Source organism: Diabrotica undecimpunctata, chromosome 7 (assembly GCF_040954645.1).
Source record: "Diabrotica undecimpunctata isolate CICGRU chromosome 7, icDiaUnde3, whole genome shotgun sequence".
In the NCBI taxonomy this organism is placed as follows: domain Eukaryota; kingdom Metazoa; phylum Arthropoda; class Insecta; order Coleoptera; family Chrysomelidae; genus Diabrotica; species Diabrotica undecimpunctata.
This window is the reverse complement of record NC_092809.1, coordinates 87,752,985-87,767,596: the sequence shown is the minus strand read 5'-3', so window position 1 is coordinate 87,767,596 and position 14,612 is coordinate 87,752,985. Positions and strand designations below refer to the sequence as shown.

The window sequence follows — 14,612 nt, the reverse complement described above, 5'->3', positions numbered from 1 at the left end:
ATTAGTTTTTTAAAACCAAATAGGGATCCGACAAATCCAGAAAATTATAGACCAATTGTCCTGTCTTCATGTGGAGCCAAAATTCTAGAAATAATGATCAAGAATCGATTAGACTGGCAATTGGAACATAATTTAAAATTTTCAAATAATCAGACTGGATTTCGTAAAGGAAGAGGTATATATGACAACATAACATTCATCACATCTTACATTAACCTTGCATTTTAATCCTCTGAGTCAGTCATCGTAATTTTTTTAGACATAAAAGCTGCATACGATAATGTTGACATATATAAACTCTATAGTAAACTCAAAAACTTAGAAGTGCCTATCCGAATGTGTAACGTAATTCTCAATCTTCTGACAGAACGATCACTATATTGTAGGGGTAATGACGGCTCCTTCCTGGGTCCTGTACCAACAACCTCGGGTATACCACAGGGCTCCCCTCTGAGTACTATTTTATTCAATATTTACTTAAGGGATATTTTTGATTTAAATTTGGGAGAAGCATCTATCATAGGGTACGCTGATGATTTGGCAGTTATGATCAGAGGAAAAAGTGTAGCAGCCATGGTAAATAATATCAATAATGCTTTAAAGCACATAAATGCACACCTTCGTGAACACAACCTGTCACTTTCCATGGATAAATGTGAGGCAGTATGGTTCACTAGAGGGAGGAAACATACCATCCCACCCCCCGTACATATTAATAATGCAATCATTGCCTTTAAAAAAGAGGTTAAATATTTGGGTATTATACTGCAAGAAAACTTGAAATGGTCACCACACATTACTAACATTACAAGTAAAGCAAAAAAATCACTAAATGTATTAAGAGCACTGTGTAGGGTATGGTGGGGTGCAGATCCAAACACACTTTTGATCGCCTTCTCTGCTCTAGTCCAATCACATCTTGATTTTGGATCAATGTTTCTTAGACCATGTTCTAAGGCCGCTCTCAGTAAATTGGATGTGGTGTTTTATGAGGGATTGCGTATATGTATGGGATGTATGCGTTCCACACCCAGGGCTGCTCTTTTAGCAGAAGCATCTATATTAGATCTGGAACATAGAAGAAAACTACTGGCCCTTAAATTAATTTCAAAATTCTTAGTTGTAACAAATCATCCAACTATTCAATTTATCAACAACTTTCTATTAAAAATAATCCATAGACCGGAGTATTGGAATAAAGACAAAATACCATACCTAGTGGAAGCACTTCAACAGTATAGGCCCTATTTAAAGTTAATATATAGAGGTTCAAATTTTCCATGTTACGAAATTGATTTTCATATACTCAATAAACCTTTAAAGTCTTTTAACTGTAATTGTAAAAAAGGAGACATTATGTCAAGAATTAATTTTGAGGCCAAAACTAATAGTCTAAAATCTCAGTATACTTTCATTTTTTCTGATGCGTCAAAGAGGGACAACAGAGTTGGTTTTGGTATATTCATTCCATCCCTAAATTATAAATTTTCGTCACGTCTTCCCAACCATTTAAGTATTTACAAAGCAGAAATAATTGCCATACATGATGCAGTAAAAACTGCCATTAATAAAAAAATTAAAAATGTGATAATTTTCTCAGATTCACAGGGGGCTATAACAAAACTCTGTAATCCTTCTTTTGCAACAAATTCTGAATATTGGGTTCTTACGACAAAAAGGCTAATTGCTGCATCTAACATGAATGGTTATAATATCCAATTATCCTGGATACCAGGTCACTCAGGTATACCTGGGAATTCAGAGGCAGATAATTTGGCCAAAATTGGAACAGATCTTAATATTCCCAGAAAAATGGTATATGACATAAAAGACATTTTAAATTTCTTAAAACAGGATATTTTAAACATTTTTAAAGATAAATGGAGAATCTTAGTCTCATCCAGACATCGTGGGTATGCTAGAGTTCAATCAACATTCACCGATAAGACATGGTATGGCAATTTAAATTATAAAGATCGGAGACACATCACAACTATAATTAGAATGCGTACAGGTCATTGCCTGACTAATGCCCATCTTTTCAAAATTAATATAAAAGATGACCCTGCCTGTGAATGCGGCATGATAGAAAAGCTGAATCACATATTTTTCGAGTGCCCTATTAACTATATTCCTAATTTAGACTTATATAAGTACTTTGTATCAAAAAAGAAAATATCACCATTATCCATGACTGACCTTCTATCCTCTCCGGAAGATGAAACTATAGAGATAATCATGCGTTTCATTAACATTAATAAAATCAAACTCTGAAGCTCAACTATCCAATTTCCCCGATATATCCTATAATCCTGCCTGTTTTAGTGCTTTGGTGTTGGCCTCTTATTCCATTTGTTGTAATATTAATTTGTCCTCCAATATTATTGCCGTAGATCAGATCAGATAATAAAATCAAACTCTGAAGCTCAACTATCCAATTTTCCCGATATATCCTATAATCCTGCCTGTTTTAGTGCTTTGGTGTTGGCCTCTTATTCCATTTGTTGTAATATTAATTTGTCCTCCAATATTATTGCCGTAGATCAGAAAGCCGATACAATAATAGCGAAGTTATAAGCTATATAGAAACAAGAAAAGCGCCACCACGAGAAAAGCTGTAGTTCAGTGAAGTTTTCAGAGATTCCTGCATGGCCCAGAGCCAGACAAAGTGGGGTCTCACACAAATCGGGCTGGCAATTGCCTTGCAGCAAAGCCATCAATACAACAAGACAAGACAAGACTCTCTTTCCTTGTTTAATTTGGCCTCTCATGATGGCACTTCCTGTCTAACAATATTTTTGCCCCCACTGCCTTTACATTCCCTCTTTTGTCTTTTTGCTCGATGAGAATTCCCTACTCTAAGGACTAAATGTAGTCTTAATATACGTCAGTGTTGCCATATACTCAATTATTTCATACTCTTACATATAAAATTATGGGCAAGAGCACTTAATATAATTATATGAAATGAAAATTTAAAACAAAAACGTGAAAAATACATATACAATTAAAAGCTTAAAATTATACCTATAAATATTATGAAATAAAATTATATCTTGTATTTAAAAAATACTTATATAATAAAAACTATTATTATATGCAATGAAAATTTAAAACAAGCAAAAACGTTAAAAACACATATATAATTAAAAGCATTAAAATTATACCTATGAATATTATAAAATAAAATTATATCTTGCGTTTAAAAAATACTTATATAATAAAAACCATTCAAATTATGTCTAAGGTAAAAATTAATAGTTTAGAGAAACATTTATGAATGATTTTTAATATGAATTCAAAAATTGTGGTTTCTTATAACAAAAGATTGTAATTTCGTCAAAGCATCTTTATATTCTAAAAACTCATATACTTTATACAAAAAAATATGGCAACACTGTGACGCACAAACATCAAGGTTATGTTTTTCTACTATAGTCATCGAGCATTTGCTCGATGACTATAGTAGATACCATGGTACAATGAATACACAAGGTATGATACATAATGTTCCAAAATCGGTTCACTTTCGCGCATGACGTAGACAAGATCGCTTATTTCCGCAACATTTGAATGTAGTTGTATAGGAAAGACTTTTAATTTTAAGTTTTTTTATATAATTTGGCTAATTTAATTATAGTAATTATAAAGAGATGATAAAATTATGTTATTATAATATTTATCCTTTATAAAACATAGATATCCTTGATAAGACAAGTTTTAATTATCTTTTATTACACGTAGGTACAGGTTAATTAACTTATACTCCAGAGTTCGATATTTCAGATGTTTAAAAAGATACAGAAAAGTGGTAATGGAGGTACACAAAATTTGTACGTATATATACCTACTGAACTAAACACAAAATCAAAATAAATAATGACAAAGTCAACTTTATTTATATCGAATGAGCTAGCTGGCCATCGAATATGAGTGTAGTGAGGGCACACAATATTGCACAACATTTAAAATGACATTTTTGTAATATTCACTAATTCGTGTCTTATTTTCATATTATTATATTGTTTGATAAGTAAATTTTGCATATAATAATCGGTAGGTTATAGTAATGTGTATATTTTTTATTTTACTAAATTTCATTATAACTCATCTAAAATACCATATTGAATTGTAAAACAGATTTTTCTCTATTGTACTCTATTTTGTTTTTATTTCAGTAAAACTGCTTGGAAGTGAGTGACAGTGAATCAGAATAAGCAAATCTACTACTATTTACCTATTCACAGTATTTCCTCTGCAGAAAATTTTTAAATTTCAAGGGATTTGCATACAAAAAGAGTACTTATATTATTAGTATATGTATGAAAACAAAAATAAATATTTTGCCTGAATCTCTAGGAGAAGTAAAGGTTCTATATTTTTTATTCAATTATAACCAAAACAAAACATTTAATAAAAAAATTAGATCACTTTTTAACCATAATTTCAAAATTAATGTGTACGTTAAGCTGTAATAATGGGTTCGAGGTGGTTCAGGCGATCTTAACTACGTCACACTCCTGGGCCAGCTGTCAAATGTCATGCGCAATATCATACCTTGTGTATTCATTGTACCATGAGTAGATACAACTGGATGAGTAGATAAACTCGGTTCGCTTAAGTTCGCTATTCCCAGCCCGAACTGTCTAGTGTCAAGGTTAGTAGATGTTAAGTAGGTTGCCTCGTAACTATGTGGGCGAAGCGAGGGGAAGGCAGAATGCTTAAGTCACTCATACGACAAAGTCAAATTTGACGTCTGAGTTTAAGTTCACGTTTGTTGTTGTCTCTATTCTATAGTATCATTAGTTCGTTTATTTGTTTAGTTATTGTTTAGTTTTTATTTTTAAGTATAGGTATAAGGACAATATTATTTATAGAGACTTATTATTTAGTTATTTGTGTACATAAACACTTGTGAAGTGTGTTTTCGTAGCCGTGATATCAAGGTTTGTCATAACAATTATATGTAGTTTTGTACGTTATAATAATGATATATATTTTTAGATGAGATAAGTATATAAAGCTTGAAGATTTGTGCTTGAAGGACTAATCATTTTTTGTATTTTAATCTAATAATAAATTATTTATATTACCTATTGGTTTTTTTTGCCTACCACTAGATATGATAAAAATGCTGCAAATTCCAGGAAAAACATAATAAGTAAGTTCCTACATATTTAGTATTTTTGCTTTTGAACTTTTTCTACTATTTTTTTGGGTTTTTGTGCGAAATAAACTGTTATCTCCATTTAAAACACACAATATTATCACTATAATCAATTCTATTTTTTGTCATCAGACTATTGATTTTAGAAAAAAAAATTGATATAATTACTAATATAAGAACCACTTAACATCCCTATACCCAAGAAAATCCCAAAATATATTGCAAAACCTAAGTTTTTGAACCTTATATTAGCATTGAAGCTTATGGCAATTTTAAAAGTGTCGTATGGGTGACGTATTCCCGCCTTTAAAAAGCGAGCATTTGATTGGTCTATAGTTACGAGACAACCTACTTAAATATCTACTAACCTTGGTCTAGTGTATAAATTTTTTTGCGAAGTTAGTTACTTTTTGACAGACTAAAAGTGGCTGGAAATTACTATACAACCAAGCACACGTACTCATAGCCAATATTAATAGTAAACAAACTAAATAGTAAATAAAATAGAACTTTGCGAATTACCGACAATCAATATTTATTTATCTGTACCATATAATAAATAGTTATGTTAAATTATAACAACTAAAATATATTTTTTAAATATATACTACCCAAAATTTTATTGGTTTGGTATACACTTCCACTATTTAGAATAATTCATAATTCATCTTTTTTTACAGAAAGAAGTCATTAATTGTAGTATCACAGAATACTCCATCCCAACTTAGTATTCTGTGGTAGTACTTAAGCTATTAATACTGAGAAGTAGGAATTGTCATGGTACAATGAATACACAAGGTATGATATTGCGCATGACATTTGACAGCTGGCCCAGGAGTGTGACGTAGTTAAGATCGCCTGAACCACCTCGAACCCATTATTACAGCTTAACGTACACATTAATTTTGAAATTATGGTTAAAAAGTGATCTAATTTTTTTTTTAATGTTTTGTTTTGGTCATAATTGAATAAAAAATATATTTTCAGTAGCGTAAAACCTTTACTTCTCCTAGAGATTCAGGCAAAATATTTATTTTTGTTTTCATACATATACTAATAATATAAGTACTCTTTTTGTATGCAAATCCCTTGAAATTTAAAAATTTTCTGCAGAGGAAATACTGTGAATAGGTAAATAATAGTAGATTTGCTTATTCTGATTCACTGTCACTCACTTCCAAGCAGTTTTACTGAAATAAAAACAAAATAGAGTACAATAGAGAAAAATCTATTTTACAATTCAATATGGTATTTTAGATGAGTTATAATGAAATTTAGTAAAATAAAAAATATACACATTACTATAACCTACCGATTATTATATGCAAAATTTACTTATCAAACAATATAATAATATGAAAATAAGACACGAATTAGTTGAAACGCAAAACACAATAAATATCGACTTCAGACGACTTTACACCGGCAAGACAGAAAGCTTGTATAAAAACAAAAGTTCAACAATAATATCGGTTATCAATGGTGACTATTGCAAATTGCAAGTTATGAGATAATAAATATATTTTAAAGTATCTCAATACTGACTGAGTCATCTATTTTATAATAGAAAAATAATTTAGATATATGCTTATATATGTGTCTTTATACAAATGGTGTTTAGTTACTATTTATTTATACTGTATAGTATTTTTTTGTAAAACTGAAAGTTTTTATTTGCCATTGTATATCTGGTTTTGTACCTTTTTCAAAGTATGCTGTGCAATTGCTTGTTGCAATAGTGACAATGAAGATAAAATCTTTAGGTTTCATACATTTCCTAAAGATAGCGTGACCAGAAAACTGTGGATTATATCTTGTTGTAGATAGGATAATTTTAATTGTAATACTGCAAGAATTTGTTATACACATTTTAAAACTGAAGAATACCAAAGAAATCTACACCAGGAACTTTTAAATTACGTTTCTAAAAAGGGTCTAAAACTCAAACCTGAGGCAGTACCTAGTCTTTATTTGCCTAAATCAACATCGGCTACCCTTTTAACCAACCAAAAGAAATCTTTATTTTTATTAATTATTAGTCATGAAACCTTAAATGGTTTTTTCATATCGATTTGTTAAGTAAGAAATTAGCCTCAGCCTGCTATGCAATTTGCAATAAGAACTGTTTCGGAGGAAATCAATTTAGCATCTTCCAAAATAACATATTTTTCTTTGTTAAATCATGTTATCATTATTAAAATATACAATGTTATCATTATTATAAACAATACCAAGATAATTTTATGTGCGAATATTACAAAAATGTCATTTTAAATGTTGTGCAATATTGTGTGCCCTCACTACACTCATATTTGATGGCCAACTAGCTCATTCGATATAAATAAAGTTGTGTAATAAAAGATAATTAAAACTTGTCTTATACAGGATATCTATGTTTTATAAAGGATAAATATTATAATAATATAATTTTATCATCTCTTTATAATTACTATAATTAAATTAGCCAAATTATATAAAAAAACTTAAAATTAAAAGTCTTTCCTATACAACTACATTCAAATGTTGCGGGAATAAGCGATCTTGATTACGTCATGCGCGAAAGCGAACCGATTTTGCAACATTATGTATCATACCTTGTGTATTCATTGTACCATGGGAATTGTTGTGTTGTAGGTTTCCGACAATGAATCTGTCAAAATATGCCCCAGCCCCAGCTAAGCGAATGGGAATGGAGTATAGTATGTTCATTGCCCTAAAAACCAATTTAACCTGTTATCTATATAAGTATGAATTCTTCAAAACTTTCTTCCATATTCACTTATAGAAATTTATTCTGGAAAAGAAAAAAGTATGTATAACTAAATACGTATGAAAGGAATTAAATTTAGGGAATATTTTTATAATTCCTAAAAATAAATAAAATGTTTTAGGTCATATTTTGGAAAGTACAATGTTGTTACTCCAGGCAATGTTTCTCCAATGTTAACTGTTCCAGAAGAAATAGAAAAACCTAGTTATTCTATATCTGGAAAACCTGGACCTTCACCTGACTTTGCAGAAATAAAAAATGTACAGCAGATGTATAAGATGATTGATTCATGCAAATTAGCTGCAGATATTTTATCAAAAGTAGAACAAATTATTAAGGTAAATTTGAAAATAGAAAACATTAAAAACGTACAAGTGAATGCTAGATATACACTTAATCCACTTAACACACTTTATTAGGACATAACCTTGGAGGGTCTTGTCAAAACAGTACTCCAGACTTTCTGCAACAAGTTGAGACATGGTTTAGAGGGAACAAACTCTTGCTCAACTCTAATAAGACAGTCAACTCAACTCAACTCTAACAAGACAGTCAACTCAAACAAGAGTTTGAACCCACTGAGTCTGTTAAATTCCTAGGTCTCTACATTGATCAAAATCAGACAAAAGTACAAAATGTCACAAATACACTAAATAGTGCAAGCTTTTCTGGATAGAAACTCTTTTTGTCAGTCTATTATGCAGATTCCTACTCAACACTGCGGTATGGAATAATTTTTTTGGGGCATAGCAGTAGACAGCTGTATTATCTTTGTAGTCCAAAACGAAATATTATGGAGATTCTGGGTACCAGAGCCAGGGAGGTCTATCGGGGTAAATTCAAACAAACATTTTGTGCTTTTCAGGTGTTTGTAGATTTGAATGCTTCATGTTTCTTTTTAAAAACTTTAGTTTGTTCTCTCGCTTTTTTCCCAATCATTAGTACAATACATGGAATACCAATTTAAGTGTGCCATCTCACAGAAGAAGTCCCTTGTATGCATGTTTAAAATTTTGTTATAAACTTGCAACATACTGTATACATATGACAAGAAGCATGCTAAAAGGGATTAAAAGGAAACTGGGCATTTCGCATTTTAAGGCACTCTAACCTAGCCAAGTAGCCAAGCTTTTATATGACAGTTAACATACTCTTAAATGGTGTCAGAGTTGCCAAGTCTCCAGTTTTTTCATACTCTCACATAATATTAAAGAAATGCATATAAAAATTAATAGGAAATGCATTGAAATTATATAAAAATTCATAGATTTTAGTTAAATTAAAGATAATCAAATGCATATACAATAAAATTGATTACAATGATATACAAAATTAATAGTATTAATTAAATTACCGTATATAATAGAAATGCATTGAAATTATATAAAAATTCATAGATTTTAGTTAAATTAAAGATAATCAAATGCATATACAATAAAATTGATTACAATGATATAAAAAATTAATAGTATAAATAAATTACCGTATATAATATTTGTTTTATACTTATTTAAAACTTGTAGCTTCTCATAACACAAATTATAATTTCGTAAAAGTAACTTATATTTTAAACCTTCGTATACATTTTACAAAAAAAAATATGGCAAGTTTTATACTTATTTAAAATTTGTAGCTTCTCATAACACAAATTATTATTTCGTAAAAGTAACTTTATATTTGTAACATTCATATACATATTTTACTAAAATGAATACGGCAACACTGTGACGCGGTGCCTGGAGGAAATATATTTGGTTAGGTTAGAGTGCCTTAAAATGCGAAATGCCCAGGAAACTAGTTCAATATTAGAGTACCTGGCCTACTCATCCTCATTAAGCACTACAAGTGAGTGCCACTTTTGTGTATATTTATAAATGTCTGTAAATAAATAAATGCCTTAAGGTACATTTAGATGTGACACAGATCTGATCTGATGAAATCTGTGTCAGACATAAATCTTTAATAATGTAAGAATTAAAAATTTATATCAGTAATTTATAATTATTTCAACTATCAGCAACTTTGTCGACCTATCTACAACAATAGATGTAAACACTTTTTAGTTGGGAAATTGAAACTGAGTCTTATTCCAAAACCCTAGATCTTACTCACTTTTGACATTTGTGTCATGATACAAGTGAAACATGGACCCTCTCAATTACTGATGAAAATCAACTGAGAATATTTGAGTGCAAAATACTAAGGAAGATATTTGGACCAACCCAATGCTGCGATGGTTCGTGGAGAATTAAAATGAACTACGAGCTGGATGAACTAATGCAGAGCGCAGATATTGTTAGATTTGTAGTCACAAAAACTAAACTGACTTGGTCACCTAGAAAGAATGCCAGATAATTGAGCTGTAAAAGTAGTACAGAGATGGAAGCCCCAAGGAAACAGAACAAGAGGAAGGCCCCGTAAAAGATGGATGGACGACTTAGAGAGGGATCTTAAACCATGAACATCAGGTAGTGGCGAAGGAAAGTATCTGACAGGGCAGAATGGAAGAACATTGTTAAGCAGGTCAAGACTCACAAAGGGCTGTAGCGCCATTAGAAGAAGAAGTCATGATACAAGATAGGTGATAAAAAAGAGTTATTGAAACCTAATGTGAAACAATTAATTAATTTGTATTAATGTAATCTTATGAGTTATGAATTATGGGATATTATAAATGCAATTTATAAGATGAAAAACATTAAGGTATGTTTAGATCTGACACCTATTGCATGAAATTTGTGTTGGACATAAATCTTTACCAATGGAAACAGTGAAAAATTTATATCAGCAATATATATTTTAACTATCAGTAAGTTTTGTCAACACACCTATAACAATAGATGTAAACATTTGTTAGTTCAAAATTGAAACTTATTGCAAAAAATTGGATGATACTCTATTTTTGACACTCGTGTCATTATAGAAGATGGGTGATAAAAAAATAAAAAAGAGTGTGCCATTCTGGACATAACAAGGGGCATTAGTGATTGTTCTTAGAGTTTTAGATTGAAATCTTTGTATTTTCACAACATTAGATTTGCTAACTGATCCCAAAGCTACGAACCATATGACCAAACAGGTTTTATTATTACTTTGTATATCAGCAGCTTGTTGTCGATAGATAGGTGTAAGTTTTTTCCAAGCATCCAATAAAGTTTTCTGTATAAAATGTCTACTTGTAGTCTTTTCGTTCATGTATGTTTGGTTCATATTAATCGTTTGTCCAGATAAATGTCTAGACATTTTATGTAATTTTTGGAGTAAAGGATGTCTATTGAGGTTAACTTGTGAACATACCTCTTCCTAGAGTAAATGTAATATGTGTAGATTTTAAGGGGTTTACTTTAATTCTCCAGAGTTTAAACCATTCATTAGTTTTGTTTAGATGTAGTTGCAGTATCTCTGATGCTATTACTGGATTACTATGAGATGTTAGGAAATCAGGATCATCTGTAAATGTTGTAAGCGTTAGGTTATTGCTTGTTTGTAAGCGCCATATATATTAGGTACAGGATCGGTTCGAACACACTACCCTGAGTTACACCAGATAGGATAGGGTATTGTATAGGTCCACTATACCTTACTAGATATCTCCTTTCTCTAAGGTATGATTTAAGCAGTTTGAAGTAAGTGTAAGGTAGGTTTTTCTTTAACTTGTACAGAAGCACTGTGTGCCACACCTTATCAAAAGCTCGAGAGACATCTAAAAAGTCTGCAGTACAGTATTGCTTGTTTTCGAGACTAGTTCGTATTGTTGTGTATAATCTGTGAACTTATTCTATTGTAGGTGTAGGAATTGATGGTCTGGTATGAGACTATTTTTATCCAATATTGGTTTGATTTTTCTCAACAAAAGTTTTTTAAAAAACTTGTAAATGACTGGGAGCAGACTACTCGGCCAGTATGAGTTGACATATTTTTGATCTTTACCAGGTTTTTGAATGAGTATAATCTGTGCCACTTTCCATTGCAAAGGGAAGTAGTGCAGACTTAATATAGCATTGAAGATCATAGTGATTGTTCTGTAGCAATCATGGGTTAGTTCTTGAAGAACCTTACTCGTAATAAGGTCGTATCCTAGCGCCTTATTGGGTTGTATCTCATTCTTTATTATCTGTTTTACTTTAAAAGTTAAATTGGGAGATTGGTAGTTCCATTTGATATGGAGCGTCAAGAAAAGAATGAAGTGGTTTTTCTTGTTTTCGAGGCACTTCTTTGATAAATGGACTAAATACTTTCAAAAGATGTTCTGTGAATGTCTCAGATTTCTCTTTATCTGTTCTTGCACATTTACCTTTGCCGTTTTTTAAAGGAGGTATGGCGTCTTATGGCCTTTTACTTTTCTCGTCGCTTTCCATAAAGAATAGTTTATATCTTTGAACGACGTCAGATTTTCTAGATAAGTTTGGATTCTCCTGTTTTTCATCTAACAGATTTTTAAGTCTTCTGGTAATTCAGATTAGTTTTGCTTTGTCAACAAGTGCGTGCGTGTTTTGCCACTTTCTCCTAAGTTTTTTTTTCTCTTCAATCAAGTTTTTGTTATTTAATCCAGTTTGTTTAGGAGTAGCACCCCATCCTGCTTTTTGTATGGAAGTAGTAAGATATTGTAGACCATTTTAAATTTTTATTTCTGTTTTAAGTGGCAAGTTCATTGATATTTGTTCTGGAAGTGCACTTCGAAATATGTTACAGTTTGTTTAGTTATTGGTTAGGACTGGAGGCTTAGTTCTGAGTACAACTGAGAATCATGTTGGAATGTCCCAACATGATTCTATTGCTAAGTAGTTAATCACACAAAAATCTAAGAGATTGGGTTGGGAACGAGTTGAGATTTATTTATTACTGAACCTGTGTTTGGTCACGGACAGTGTTGCAAATAAAGAAGGGAAATGTTAAAATTAATATGAGGAAGGCCAAAAGCCAGGTGTTAATCTTTTAATTGGAAATTATATTTAATGCAGATAAAGTGTAGTGAATAAGAACACTTATGGTTAAATAAAATTGTCAAACAATAGGGAATGTAACCAATACTAAAGAAAATATAAAGTCTACTTGAAACACTACAATAGATTAGGCTTAGCTCAAGAGAATGAGAGTAGTGCTCAGAGAGGAGGTCGTCACGTTTGCTTGCCTGTAGTAACTTAAGGTTAGATCAAGGTGATCTTGAGATGGGCGCCAGGGTGAATTTTTGAATATCACTCCAATTTGGGATATATGTAGTTATATACTAACTGAAAAATAAAAGATGATAGGAAACAAATAAAAATCTGAAATGCTTTATACACTATATCTTAATCTATCAACCCTATACTTACATACACTAAACAATTACTAAAATATATCACCAAAATATATATTCACAAAAAAAAAACAGTTACCTAAAAAAAAGTATGACGCAAAATATAGTCATATACAAAAAAATTGATCTGCACAGTCCTCTAACAATGAGGTAAACGGGTATGTTAATACTCTTTGAATAACTCACATGGAGTAAATAGCAATTAAAATATCACAAAAAGAAAATAAAATAATTATACCAGTTAATAAAAGGCAGTTTAAAAGTATGACAATAGTCAGTTAAGCAATTGGAACAATACTACATCAATTTGATATGTACAGGTACATACAAATGACCATAAAATTGGATAATATATCCTGACAACTTATTATAAGTGTTATATAAAAATATTAATAAATAAATAAATTCAAAGTAAATAGGGAATAATAAAATCAAAGCAAGTAAAAGGATTCAAAGAGTTGAGGGTGAGGGTACTACCAGGGATTGTGCACAAACCTGTTTCGTAACCCACTTGGGCTGAAGGCTTAAGTATCCGAGGATATAGATATATGTTATATAAAAAAACAGTTTTAAATGGTTATTAAATTTCAAATTAATTGTACTTAATGACCCTATGGGATGATTGCTGGGAAGGGGTTTCCTTCATCAGCTGTCTGATGTCCAGGTAGAGGGTGGGCTCTGAGATGGCTCAGCCTACGTTTAGTGGTAGCAGACTGGCAGACCAACTAGAAAATCGCAAATTAAGATTCCTTCTTTTCCCCAACTCAACGTCCAATTCTTCCCCAAATACCAAGTACTTCCAGAAAATTAAAAAAATTATTCTTTCCCAAACCAAAATAAAAGGTCCCAAAACTTCAGGTTGGAGCCGGCAGGCTACAAGAGAACAAAAAAAAACTTTTTTTATTCTGTGTTCTTATAATTATTAGAGTTTTTGTTCAAAGACAAAAACTAGAGTATATTTGTCATTAAGTGACCTTGACTCAAATATTGAATATTTCAACACTGGAATGTACTTATATCTGTATATAAAAATGATAGTTGGTTATTTCTACTAAGGTGAGGAAGCTTAGATGATTGAGTACTTGTAATATTTAAATGGAAAATTTTGGTAACTCACCAGAATCTTTCCAAGGGTTTTCTTTCATAAAACAACATAACTTCTTAAAATTTCACAAACTAAATAACTTCTTGAAACAAACAAAAAAACAGCTCTTCACATTTCCCAAAAAAAAATTATCAAAACAACTTAAATTTCCTTCTCTTCTCTAAGATCCTGCCTGCCGTGATAAACTTATACTTGAGAATCAAATTTGTAGGCAGTAAATTCTCCGAACTGTGAATGCGATAAACCAACAACATCGTTGCCAGTTTGTAAT

General features: G+C 31.0%; 1 protein-coding gene across 5 annotated transcripts in view; it reads left to right on the top strand.

Annotated features, from left to right (window-relative positions):
• The first annotated feature begins 7,819 nt into the window (after nucleotides 1-7,819).
• LOC140445558 (methionine aminopeptidase 1D, mitochondrial) overlaps nucleotides 7,820-14,612 on the top strand; it is a 508,650-nt gene continuing 501,857 nt past the window's right edge. For all 5 annotated transcript variants that reach the window (XM_072537676.1, XM_072537674.1, XM_072537677.1 and 2 more), the window contains exons 1-2: nucleotides 7,820-7,976; nucleotides 8,059-8,275. In XM_072537676.1, the coding sequence (XP_072393777.1) occupies nucleotides 7,915-7,976; nucleotides 8,059-8,275 (279 nt within the window). In that variant the 5' untranslated portion in view covers nucleotides 7,820-7,914. The remainder of the gene's footprint in view (nucleotides 7,977-8,058; nucleotides 8,276-14,612) is intronic.